Source organism: Bubalus bubalis, chromosome 1 (assembly GCF_019923935.1).
Source record: "Bubalus bubalis isolate 160015118507 breed Murrah chromosome 1, NDDB_SH_1, whole genome shotgun sequence".
NCBI lineage: Eukaryota > Metazoa > Chordata > Mammalia > Artiodactyla > Bovidae > Bubalus > Bubalus bubalis.
Window position 1 is genome coordinate 25531511 of NC_059157.1, and position 14188 is coordinate 25545698.

At 37.8% G+C, this 14188-nt stretch overlaps 1 protein-coding gene across 1 annotated transcript in view; it reads left to right on the plus strand.

Annotated features, from left to right (window-relative positions):
• Nucleotides 1-14188, plus strand: part of ZDHHC2 (zinc finger DHHC-type palmitoyltransferase 2) — a 70688-nt gene that overhangs the window by 23192 nt on the left and 33308 nt on the right. Inside the window, exons 2-3 of the mRNA XM_025279301.2 lie at nt 11206-11232; nt 12297-12391. Coding sequence (XP_025135086.2) covers nt 11206-11232; nt 12297-12391 — 122 coding nt within the window. The remainder of the gene's footprint in view (nt 1-11205; nt 11233-12296; nt 12392-14188) is intronic.

Here is a 14188-nt window from a genome sequence, read left to right on the forward strand (position 1 = left end):
TGTAGGAGTTGCTTGTATATTCTCGAGATTAGTTGTTTGTCAGTTGCTTCATTTGCTATTATTTTTTCCCATTCTGAAGGCTGCCTTTTCACTTTGCTAATAGTTTCCTTTGATGTCCAGAAGCTTTTAAGGTTAATTAGGTCCCATTTGTTTATTTTTGCTTTTATTTCCAATATTCTGGGAGGTGGGTCATAGAGTATCCTGCTGTGATGTATCTGACTTACTTCACTCTGTATAATAGGCTCTAGGTTCATCCACCTCATTAGAACTGACTCAAATGCATTCCTTTTTATGGCTGAGTAATATTTCATTGTGTATATGTACCACAACTTCTTTTTCCCTTCATCTGTTGATAGACATCTAGGTTACTTCCATGTTCTAGCTATTGTATAGTGCTGAAATGAACATGTATCTTTTTCAATTTTGGTTTCCTCAGTGTATATGCCTAGGAGTGGTATTTCTGGGTCATATGGTAGTTTTATTCCTAGTTTTTTTAAGGAATCTCCATACCATCTTCCATAGTGGCTGAATCAGTTTACATTCCCACCAACAGTGCAAGAGGGTTCCCTTTTCTCCACACCCTCTCCAGCATTTATTGCTTGTAGACTTTTTGATGATGGCCATTCTGACCAGTGCGAGGTGATATCTCATTGCAGTTTTGATTTGCATTTCTCTAATAATGAGCTATGTTGAGCATCTTTTCATGTGTTTGTTAGCCATCTTTATGTCTTCTTTGGAGAATGTCTATTTAGGTTTTTTTCCCACTTTTTGAGTGGGTTGTTTGTTTTTCTGGTATTGAGTTGTATGCTTGTATACTTTGGAAAGTAATATTTTGTCAGTTGTTTCACTTGCTATTATTTTCTCCTCTTCTGAGGGTTGTCTTTTCACCTTGTTTCTAGTTTCCTTTGCTGTGCAAAAGCTTTTAAATTTAATTAGGTCCCTTCTGTTCAGTTTAGTTCAGTTAAGTCACTCAGTCATGTCCAGCTCTTTGCAATCCCATGAACTGCAGCATGCCAGGCTTCCCTGTCAATCACCAACTCCCAGACCTTTCTCAAACTCATGTCTATTGAGTCAGTGATGATCCAACCATCTCATCCTCTGTCATCCCCTTCTCCTCCCGCCTTCAATCTTTCCCAGCATTGGGGTCTTTTCAAATGAGTCAGTTCTTCGCATCAGATGACTAGAGTATTGGAGTTTGAGCTTCAGCATCAGTCCTTCCAATGAATATTCAGGACTGATTTCCTTTAGGAAGGACTGGTTGGATCTCCTTGCAGTCCAAGGGACTCTCAAGAGAGTCTTCTCTAACACCACAGTTCAAAAGCATTAATTCTTCGGTGCTCAGCTTTCTTTATAGTCCAACTCTCACATCCATACATGGCTACTGAAAAAACCGTAGCTCTGACTAGACGGACCTTTGTTGGTGTGTTTGCTTTTATTTTTATTTCCATTACTCTAAGAGGTGGCTCATAGAGGATCTTGCTTTGATTTATGTCATCGAGTATTCTGCCTATGTCTTTCTCTAAGAGTTTTATAGTTTCTGCACATACATTTAGGTCTTTAATCCATTTTGAGTTTATCTTTGTGTACAGTATTAGGAAGTGTTCTAATTTCATTCTTTTAAATGTAGCTGTCCAGTTTTCCCAATACCACTTATTGAAGAGGCTAACTTTGCCGCATTGTATATGGCCTACTTTGTCAAAAATAAGGTACCCATAGGTGCGTGGGTTTATTTTTGGGTTCTCTATTTGTTCCATTGATCTGTATTTCTGTTTTTGTGCCAGTACCATACTGTCTTGATGACTATAGCTTTGTAGTATAATCTGAAGTCAGGAAGGTTGATTCCTCCAGCTCTATTCTTCCTTCTCAAGACTGCTTTGGCTATTTGGGGTCTTTTGTGTTTTCACATGAAGTGTGAAACTTTTTGTTCCACTTCTGTGAAAAATGCCATTGGTAATTTGATAGGGGTCTCACTGAATCTGTAGATTGCATTTGGTAGTATAGTCATTTTCACAATATTGATTCTTCCTACACAGGAACATGGAATATCTCTCCATCTGTTTATGTCATCTTTGATTTCTTTCATCAGTGTCTTATAATTTTCTATGTACCGTTCTTTCATCTCCTTCGGTAAGTTTATTCCTAGATATTGAGTTCTTTTTGTTGCAATAGTGAATGGAATTGATTTCTTAATTTCTCTTTCTGATTTTTCATTGTTAGTATATAGGAATGCAAGTCATTTCTGTGTATTGATTTTGTATCCTGTGACTTTGCTAGATTCACTGATTAGCTCTAGTAATTTTCTGATAGTATCTTTAGGGTTTTCTATGTATAGTATCATGTCATCTGCAAACAGTGAGAGCTTTACTTCTTTTCTGATCTAGATTCCTTTTATTTCTTTTTCTTCTCTGAATGCCATAGTTAGGACTTCCAAAACGATGTTGAATGATAGTGGTAAGAGTTGACACCCTTGTCTTGTTCCTGATCTTAGGGGGAATATTGAGAATAATGTTTGCTGTGGGTTTATCATATATGGTCTTTACTATGTTGAGGTAGGTTCCCTCTGTGCCCATTTTTTTGAAGAGTTTCAATCATAAATGGGTGCTGAATGTTATCAAAGGCTTCATCTGCATCTATTGAGATTATCATATGATTTTTATCTTCCAGTTTGTTAATATGGTGTGTCACATTGATTAATTTGCATATATTGAAGAATCCTTGCATCCCTGGAATAAACCTGACTTAATTATGGTGTATGAGCTTTTTAATGTGTTGTTGAATTCTGTTTGCTAGAATTTTGTTGAGGATTTTTGCATCTATGTTCATCAGTGATATTGGCCTGTAGTTTTCTTTTTTGTGTTGTCTTTGTCTGATTTTGGTATCAGGGTGATGGTGGCCTCATAGAATGAGTTTGGAAGTGTTCCTTCCTCCTCAATTTTTTGAAAGAGTTTCAGAAGGCTAGGTATTAGCTCTTTTCTAAGTGTTGGATAGAATTCACCTGTGAAGCTATTTGGTCCTGGGCTTTTGTTTTTGGGGAGAATGTTTAATCGCAATTTCGATTTCAGTGCTTGCAATTGGGTTGTTCGTAATTTCTATTTCTTCCTTGTTTAGTCTTGGAAGATTGAACTTTTCTAAAAATCTGTCCATTTCTTCCAGGTTATCCATTTTATTGTCATATAGTTGCTCGTAATAGTCTCTTATAATCCTTTATATTTCTGCATTGTCTGTTGTAACCTCTCCTTTTTCATTTCTAAATTTGTTGATTTGATTCTTCTCTTTTTTTTCTTGGTGAGTCTGGCTAAAAGTTTGTCAGTTTTGTTTATCTTCTCAAAGAACCAGCTTTTATTTTTATTAATCTTTACTATTGTTTCTTTCATTTCTTTTTCATTTAGTTCTGCTCTGTTTTTTATGATTTATTTCCTTCTGCTACTTTTGGGCTTTTTGTTGTTGTTCTTCTTTTTCCAGTCATTTTAGGTGTAAAGTTAGGTTGCCCATGTGATGTTTTTCTTGTTTCTTGAGTTGCTATAAACTTCCCTCTTAGAGGGCTTCCCTTGTGGCTCAGCTGGTAAAGAATCCGCCCACAATGTGGGAGAGCTGGGTTCATCCCTGGGTTGGGAAGATCCCCTGGAGAAGGGAAAGACCACCCTCTCCAGTATTCTGGCCTGGAGAATTCCATGGACTGTATAATCCATGGGGTTGCAAAGAGTAGGACACAACTGAGCGACTTTCACTTTCACTTCCCTCTTAGAAGTGCTTTTGCTAATAAACAAATGGGACCTAATTAACCTTAAAAGCTTCTGGACATCAAAGGAAACTATTAGCAAGGTGAAAAGACAGCCTTCAGAATGGGAGAAGATAATAGCAAATGAAGCAACTGACAAACAACTAATCTCAAAAATATACAAGCAACTCCTACAGCTCAACTCCAGAAAAATAAATGACCCAATCAAAAAATGGGCCAAAGAACTAAATAGACATTTCTCTAAAGAAGACATACAGATGGCTAACAAACACATGAAAAGATGCTCAACATCACTCATTATCAGAGAAATGCAAATCAAAACCACTATGAGGTACCATTTCACACCAGTCAGAATGGCTGCGATCCAAAAGTCTACAAGCAATAAATGCTGGAGAGGGTGTGGAGAAAAGAGAACCCTCTTGCACTGTTGGTGGGAATGCAAACTAGTACAGCCACTATGGAGAACAGTGTGGAGATTCCTTAAAAAACTGGAAATAGAACTGCCTTATGATCCAGCAATCCCACTGCTGGGCATACACACTGAGGAAACCAGAAGGGAAAGAGACACGTGTACCCATGTTCATCGCCGCACTCTTTATAATAGCCAGGACATGGAAGCAACCTAGATGTCCATCAGCAGATGAATGGATAAGAAAGCCGTGGTACATATACACAATGGAGTATTACTCAGCCATTAAAAAGAATACATTTGCATCAGTTCTAATGAGGTGGATGAAACTGGAGCCTATTATACAGAGTGAAGTAAGCCAGAAAGAAAAACACCAATACAGTATACTAACGCATATATATGGAATTTAGAAAGATGGTAACAATAACCCCGTGTACGAGACAGCAAAAGAGACACTGATGTATAGAACAGTCTTATGGACTCTGTGGGAGAGGGAGAGGGTGGGGAGATTGGGAGAATGGCATTGAAACATGTAAAATATCATGTATGAAACGAGTTGCCAGTCCAGGTTCGATGCACGATACTGGATGCATGGGGCTGGTGCACTGGGACAACCCAGAGGGATGGTATGGAGGAGGAGGGAGGAGGGTTCAGGATGGGGAACACATGTATACCTGTGGTGGATTCATTTTGATATTTGGCAAAACTAATACAATTATGTAAAGTTTAAAAATAAAATAAAATTTAAAAAAAATAAATTAAAGAAAAAAAAAAGTGCTTTTGCTGCATCCCATGGGTTTTGAGCTGTCGTGTTTTCATTGTTATTTGTTTTTAGGAATTTTTTGATTTCCCTTTTGATTTCTTCAGTAACCTGTTATTTAGAAACGTATTGTTTAATCTCCATGTGTTTGTGTTTTTTACAGTTTTTTTTCTTGTAATTGATACCTAGTCTCATAGTGTTGTGGTTCTGTTTCTCTGGAGAACAAACATACAGGGGTTGAAGAGCTTTCTCTATAGAGGGCCTGATGGTGAATATTCTAGGCTCTGCAGGCTGTACTCTGCCTGTCACAACTACCCAGCTCTCCACTGCCGCAGAGAGATAGCTGTGTCACGAAGGAGTGTGTCTGTGTTCCAAAAAACTCTGTTTAGAGAAACAGGTGGCTGGCTGTATTTGGATTGAGAACTGTAGTTTACTGACCCTTGGATTAAATGTAACTTGGTAATTCACACAGAAGAGATAAGTGAGGTATATCTTTTTTTTTTTTTTTTTTGGTGTGTATTTTTAAGGATAGTTACTTAAGCCAGTTTGGAACAAGAAGTAGTTTGTCACCCTTTGGTATGTTCGGGGTTATTAGTGGCTGACATTCTGACTCTGCATCCTTGGTTTTATCTGTTTGATTTTTATACAAGAATTTCTTAAGGATCAATACTACGACAAAAGTATCACACATCAGTTCTAACCTGATAGCTGAGCAGTCAGCCTTTTCTCTAACATCCCAGTTTGTTTCTTAGAGGAATGACTAATGAGGGAGGAAGTGGATTAAGCTGTAGAAAGCGTAGCTGGAAGACACAACTGGCTGCCCAGTCGACCAGCCTTGAAGTTTCTTGATGGTTCCAGGTTCCAAGATGTAATTCTTAAAAGCTTTTATTTGACTCTTGCCAAAAGGAACATTCTTGCGAATACTGGTAATAATGTATCATTCCTATTCTCTTCCAATACACCACCAGTGCCAAGAAAGTACTTGAATTCTTTAGGCTCTTTCAACAAGGCAGAGGTCTTGTTTCCTCATTGTACTGCAATTAATCGGGGAGGAGTTTTACGTCCTGCAGGTAGATTGGAAAATTAGAAATCTCCAAAGCAGAGTATTATCATGGTAGGCTAAGAAACCCGAAAGAAATTAAGCTAATCCAAGATAAAATTAGGCAGATACACTTCTGAAATGAAAATTAAAATCATGTCCCACAGTGTGACTATCCTGTGTATTTAGGTGGCCACCAGATGGGCAGGGAAAGTATTTTAGTGTAAGAACAGTGGTGCTCGTATTGCCAGGTGTAAACTACGTCTAATTCTCTGGAATGATTATAAAAAGTAGGCATTTTTTTTTTGAAGTCATTGTTTTTATTCATTACATTGAACAGATGGTGTCACATCCAATATAGGTCTTGTCTCTTTAAAGTGAAGGTCTCGTGTGGACTGACTGCCATATCAGCAATAGGATTTTTGTGTCTCCTCATCACCCTCTGTAAGGATGAGTCCCACCATCTTTGTTTCTACTACCAAGTTTCTGGAATGACACATCTATATTAAAGGCAAGATATGAAATCTAAGTCATTTTTCACCTTTTTTTTTTTTCACTTTGTAAAGCCTGTTTGCAGTCAGAATTTTGCATGGATGTCTTTCAGAGGTTTGTACAAATATAACTCATCTCTTTGTAGTTTTTCTTCATTTGTGGTCCCTGTTCCTCTATGATATCTTTTACAATTAGTGTTCACAAAATTAACTGTCATGTATTATAATTGCTGGTATATTTGGAGGTCTTACTGTGTGCCAGGCTGTGTTAAGTACTTTACACTTATTACCTCTTTTAATTCCACAGCAGCTCTAGTAATACTGCATTTGTTACTCCTGCACTCACTTCGTGATGGAATATCTGTTAAATAGGGTCACTGTGACACCAGCAGGAGGCAGAGATGGAGTGGGGCTTCCCCTGTCTTCATCCGGAGTCTTTGCCCTTTAGTTCTGTTGTGCTTGGTAAGGTTCTTTTTTATTTTGACACACTGACCTATTAAAAAATAAGATACTAAGGAAGACTCAAAATTAAGAGGTGAAACCTTATAAACGTATAAAACCTTTCTGTCTTCTTTTAAAGTTGCTTGAAGCCCAGTTGAAACCAATGCCTTCTTCAAGATTTTCCTTTTTTAGGGGATCAGGTACCACTTGGTCTTCTGTCCCTGCTTTGGGTAATGAGGTGTTGTCTTCACTTCTGGGGGGTGTAGGCCAGCAGGCATTACAGATGGATTGCTTTTGGTTTTGCAGATTACTAGTTTAGTTTCTGCAGTGTGCTAAGATGACAGGTGAAAAAAGTAACTCTGTTCTTGAAGTTTTCAAGTCCACAGAAGAAAGAATTGTTTCTCATAGGTCTGCATTGGGATTCCACTTTTACGTGATTCAAATTCATGATGTTTACTTTTGTTTGTCAATGTTTTTATTCGGCAAACATTTATCAGACAGATGCTCTGTGCTAGCTGTTTTGCTTCAAAGAGGAACTAATTTTAATAAGATCCAGCAGAGCCCAAAGTCATAATATTTTTGTCACATGCATAAAACTTTAAAATTGAAAACAAAAATCTCAGATAGAAATAACTAATATGCTGCTCATTGTGACTTGTAGTAAAGCTCATCTGCCTCCATTTTATTTTAATAAAAATATAAATAGCTATGTTCATTTACCTCAAAAACTGGTTATTAAAAAATATAGTAAAGATGTTTATAAGAGATTCAAAATTTCTATATGTGTGCAGTTGGAGAATAAGTATCAGCCTAATTTTTAAACAGACCAAAATGAAATTCTGTGAAATAATTAAGTAATACTGGATAAAACTCAAAATTCACATTAAAATCCAATATTATTTTTGGAAGATCTGTCATAAATATGATCAGTATTGCTATTTAATTCTCACATTGATATAAATAATTAAAATACATTTAACTTAACATCTATGTTTTCCAAAATTGAGCCTGTATTTTCCATATATTGTCTTTATATATTAATCTATATGTATTAGAAACGTGAGTAAATAACCTTAAACAGTTATTTATGAACGAAAGAGAAAATAACATTGTATTCTATGTGGTTTTGTCATAGGAGAGGGATATTGAAACTGACAGCTCCTCCCCTAAGTTGAAGATTATGACAGGGACTTTCCAGGTGGTCTAGTGGTTAAGACTCCAAGCTTCCAGTGCAGCGGGGCTTAGGTTTGATCCTTGGTCAGGATTCTAAGTTCCCACATAATGCGTGGTGCAGCAAAAAGAAAAAAATTACAAGATAAACCATTGACCTCATAATGAGGTAAACATGGTTGCAAGAACATCAATTTCCTCAGTAAAATAAAGCACAACCAGGTGTGGTCCATATATATGTTAATGACATAGGTCAGTTTCAAAGTTTTGGCACTGCCATTTAAAGAAAGTGTTAGTCATTCAGTCGTGTCCGACTTTTTGTGACCCCGTGGACTGTAGCCCATCAGGCTCCTCTGTCCATGGGATTCCCCAGGCAAGAATACTGGAGTGGGTAGCCATTTCCTTCTCCAGGGGATCTTCCTGAACCAGGGATCGAACCCAGGTCTCCTGCATTGCAGGCAGATTGTTTATTTTTACTGGTATTTATTAAGTCATTTGAAAGCAGTTATACACAACTTTATTTAGAACATATGTAACAAATATGGGATTACTTCACAGAGTATATAAAAGGCTCTCAAAAAGTAAAAGAGAAGAGATAGAAAAAATCAGAGGAGATAGGAAAAACCAATCATTTAATTTTTTTAATAAAAATTATTTTTTAAAGTTCACTAGTAATCAGAGAAATGAATACTAAAACAGTGATTTTTATTTTGGCCAAAATGTTGACAAAAATTAAAGACATTTTACATTCATAGGAAATTTGATAGGCTCACAATTTTTGTGGAATATAATTGATACAACCTTTTTGGACTTTCATGTTTTATTCTGTAAATGTTATCAGAATTATTTTCCATAAACATGCATCCACGAGTAAATCATTTAACTGAAAAAAAAAATCTGTGAATTTTGAAGTACATTAAAGAAAAGCAAGCTGTGAAGGACAGAAATAGCTTTTCAGAAGATACCTTTGAATGCATATCCAGCCAATATATTAACAGTCCAGAACAAAAAACTTATTACCTCATACTGATCATACTTTTTCTTTTTTTTTTTTAATGTCATTTTGTTTTACTGTTTCAGTTCTGACAACTAGAGTCATGGGTTAGCAAATACATTTTCATTAAAACACCAGAACCTCTGGAATGGTCATTAAGGGTCATTCATACATAAATGCACAAATGGATTCAAATTGCTTTTGCATTTCCTTCGATTAGCTGCAGGGGTAGAAATTTTGATCCAAGGAAGAACTGTAGTTAATTTTAGAGCATTTTGAAGAAGGGGAAGTCAGGGCCCAGAGAGAAATGCATGACAGGAGTAGTGGGGTTGGACAGAAAAGACAGCTCTGTCCTTCCTCTGCCCTACATCAGCCACTTTAGGGATTCTGTGAGAAAGTGCCCTCTGACTCCCTCTCGCCTCTGATGAGCAAGCACACTTGTGTTACAGGCCATTTGTAAGTCAAAGATCATCTCATTCTGCCTGTCCCATCCTGGGGATCAGGAATGTTAGCAGAAATTGAAAGACCAGGAAATATTTAAAGGAGCCACATCAAGATTGGTGAGAAATCTGAAGATCTGCCTTTTAGATTTTCTGTTTATAGCTACAGATTGGAAGCCTGTATATCATAGGTAGGATCCACAGGAGGCTCATTTCGGCACACCCTGATCTTACAGTCGTTCTTAAATCAGTCCAGTAAGAGAATGGGCTGCTCTCCAAAAGTGTTGTTCCCACTGGCTTGAGAAATGACTGAACTGTAGCCCTCCTGGGAAGGAGGTTGGTCTGATCAGGTAATCTTAAAAATCTCTCACAGCATTACCCTCTGATTCCAATGTTACTAATGCAAATGAAATTATACTCCAGGACAAAGGCTGAAAATCCTGTCTGCCTTTTAGTAGCTGAATAGAAACAAAAATGCATCAGGAAACAAAGTCAAATCTAGACTTGCTACTACTGAGATAAGGCAGACGTCCCAAAGACTTTAGTACAAATGGAGGGAGACCACGTGGGAAACAAAGCAAGAGGACCATACAGAAGACTTAGAGAACATATAGTTGCCAAGAAGGAAGGATGAGGGGGAGGGGTAGTTAGGGAGTTTGGAATGGACATTTACACACTGCTATTTTTTAATGGATAAACAACAAGGACCTACTGTTCCCTACACGGAGCATAGCACAGGGAACTCTGCTCAATGTTATATGGTAGCCTGGATGGGAGGGGGTTTGGGGCAGAATGGTAGTGATTGGTGGTTTAGCCACTAAGTCATGTCCAACTCCTGCAAACCCAGGGACTGTAGCCTGCCGGGCTCCTCTGTGCTCTGTCTGTGGGATTTCTCCGGTAGCAATACTGGAGTAGGTTGCCATTTCCTTCTCTAGCTGGGAGAGGATGGATCCTTGTATATGTGTGGCTGGGTCCCTTCGTTGTCCACCAGAAACTATCACAACGTTGTTAGTCGGCTATACTGCAATATAAACTAAAAAGTTTAAATGGCAAAAACAAAACCAGAAAGAAAGAAAACGGCTAGGGTTACTGAGTCGGGTTTCTTGTCCCAGCTGGTTTGAGCTCTGTGGTCCCAGTCCTCATCTACCTGCCACCTTGCAGTATTCACAGCAGCCCCTCAGAGACCGCAGTTTCTCAGGCCCCTCATTGTACGGTAGGAAGCAGTTAGCCATTGGGCATAAGAATTTGTACTTTCAGAAATCCGGCAAGAGAAGTCTGTGCAGTGGACATGATTTTTTTTTTTTTTAATTTTCCTTCTGGAGAGCTAACTCAGTGGTTGCCAGCTTACAAAGAGCAATCGGTGTCTCTGGGAGTGTGATGAGCTAGCGAAACTTTATCTGAACTCTGTAGTTGAAAGGAAACCTGAGAAGCCAATCAATAAAGGAGGAAGACTCACCAGGGCCACACTTGATGGGGTTTCTTTCCTACGTGGGAGCCAAGGCTGGGATGCCTAGCAGGGCCTGGCTGAAGGCCCAGCCTCCCCTCCCCACCTCTTCCACAATACTCACCTCTCCTCTAAACAGTCTAACAAATATTTAAAGAACGTTGGCTTGGAAAGAACTAAATTATTAACCTACTCAAGACCTTATGTCTCTTTCAGGCCCTGTGTTTGCTATAAGCTTCATATAACATATTGCCTGTCTCTTTTCTCTATTTCTGTAGTGTCCATGGAAAACATTGGAGAACAAGGTAAGATACATCATTGCTTTAGATCTGAAATTTTAAAGATAGTTTGAGAAAATAAATAGCATTCATTTAGATTTGATTAATAAAGGATACTTTGAGAATGTTGAAGTCAAGATGGGGTAAAAAGACATCTCAGGCTGAATTCTCTGAGACGCTTAGCAGAGACCTCTGGCCTGAAACGGCAGTCATTGTGCCAAAGACTTTGGTGGCTTCCAGATACAGGAATATCAACAATCTCCTGTTTCCACACAGAGTATGATCCCGTACCTGAGTCACCTACATAATTCATGAAAAAGATCATTGGCTCTATTCCTTGATCATCTCACACTGATTTTAGGTGCCTTATTAGATAATTAGATGTTTTAATGATTCTGTAACAGAAATATCATCTTCCTTTAAAAAGCTGAAATTGCTGTTAAAGGTTTAAAAATACCAAACATGCTATATTTTAAATTCACATATTTTTTCTACACAATTAAGTTATATATTAATGTATTATCCAATACACTGGGTACCAAATTAATATTTTAGATTTACATAGGGTTTCAAGGCCAATACACAACATGGAGTGTGTTTGTATGCATTATCTAAGAAGAATATTCAGAACGCTTTTCTTAATCATTGCATGTGGTCAATAAGAAACTTAAACTCCTCTTGGAGAAATTCTCTCTTTGTTCAGATGATCTCTGGTTAAAACTGTGGTTGCTGAAACGGCCACCAGATTTGACTCAGGCTGAGCAAAATAAGCAAATAGCTTGTTTTGCTTTTGTTATTCTTTGTTAGTGAAGCAAAGTTATTAAAGCCTGAATGTTTTAACGTTTGTTTAACACTGTGTTTATAGCTTAAAGTTGCAGGCGTAACTTCCTTATTTTTATCATTTAAGAGAGGTCCCTGTAGCTGTTTTGCCAATAGATGGGCCTGTTTACAGATGGGAGGGTTCTGATCATAGGATGGTAACTAAATAATTAAATTCTTTGATTATTTTAGAACAGGCATACCTTTTGTGATACCATGATTGTAGTGTGTATTCGCGTACTACAGTGATAATTTTGTTTCTCTCATTTTAGTTGTGTGCCTGATCGCTTATCATCTACTTTTTGCAATGTTTGTCTGGTCGTATTGGAAAACTATCTTTACATTACCAATGAATCCTTCGAAAGAAGTAAGTTAAAGTATTAGTATAGTTACCTCCTAAAGATGGAAATCTGAAATATTGCTGTCTAAAGAATGAGTTTTATGTCTTTTTATTAATATTGCAAACCTATTGAGCCTAGTGGTTTTTTTATATTAATATGTTAAATAGTTGAATTTTTACTTGGTACATATTATTTTTCCACTGTATAAGTATTATATTTACAATATTAAATATGTTATATGTTCCACTTCTGCTTTGGAGTCAGACACAAGGATGGATGGATGGTAGATAGGTTGATAGAAAGATAGAGCTGAAGGTAGACATGTTTCTCTTATAATTATCATATTAGTGGTTCATTAGTTGGCTGTCAGCTACCAGAAACAATAAAAAAATAACAACTTACCTAATCTTTCTCACTTCCAAAGTCTGTAGCTACTCTACAGCTGCTGGGCACCCAGGCTTCTCTCCTGTTACTCTAACATACATAGCATCTATTCGCAGCATTACTTCTTGACCTAAAATGGCTGCTTCAGTTCCAGCCATCATGTCTACATTCCAGGCAGCAGACCAGAGAAAGTAGAAAAGAGGAGTGGAAGTAAATGTCTTTTTATTAAGGACACTTTCTAAAGTTTGCTGATGCCATTTCCACTTCTATTTAGAATTCAGCTGGTTATATGGCCACATTTAGTTGCACAGAAGACTGGAGTTTGGTCTTTATTCTCAGTGGCCATGTTAACCATGGGGCTTCCCTGGTAACTCAGTTGGTAAAGAATCCATCTGCAATGCAGGAGACCCCAGTTCGATTCCTGGGTCAGAAAGATCCGCTGGAGAAGGAATAGACAACCCACTCTAGTGTTCTTGGGCTTCACTTGTGGCTCAGCTGGTAAAGAATCTGCCTGCAATGCAGGAGACCTAGGTTTGATCCCTGGGTTGGGAAGATCCCCTGGAGAAGGGAAAGGCTACCCACTCCAGTATTCTGGCCCAGAGAATCCATGGACTATATAGTCCATGGTGTTGCAAAGAAATCAGACACAACTGAGCAACTTTCACTTCACATTAACCATGTTACAAGGACAGAGTAGATACTGAGGAACATCTAACAGTCTCAGCTCAGAAGGTTTTAAATAAAGTTATTTGTTCAAATACGCATTTTGAAAAGATTATTCTGGCTAACTTTTTGTTTCTGGGTTCTTAATCCCGGTTAAATGTCCTTGAGGCAAAGGGCTATATTTTACTCATTGTTGTATCCTTGGCACTTAGTCTAGTACATAGATGTTGAATAGAAATAAACTTTGCTCCAATAATAATAGTGTGGTTTTAGTAGGCTAACCTGAAAAAAAAAAGAAAGAAAGAAAGAGGTCTAAGCATCATTGTGAATTATTTCCTGAATCTGTTTGAAATGCAGCTGTGGTCAGAAAGGCCAGTAAATATGCTGTGTGAACTGAGAAAGGATATTGAAAACAAAACCACAGATATCGGCATAGCATTCATAGCAGGCTTGGTCTCGAGTGCCAAGAAGTAGCCTTTTCCCTTCTTTTCTCACTTTCTTCCCCTGCCTCTTTTTCCTCCCTCTACCATATTTTTTCCCTTCCTATCATCTTTCTTGCCTTCATCATAGCCTGAATCGTAGGTTTGAAGGAGAAAACTGACTTTTATCATAGATCATCTATTCCACTCTGGTGGTTTGCTTATCACCTCTGTGTTGACACAATTTCCACATCTGTTTCTAGCCTGACCTCCCCTATGAATTTCAAACTTCTGTATCTCCCTGCCAAACATGAGTCCTTGATCATCGCACTGACACCACAGACGCAGCACATCACA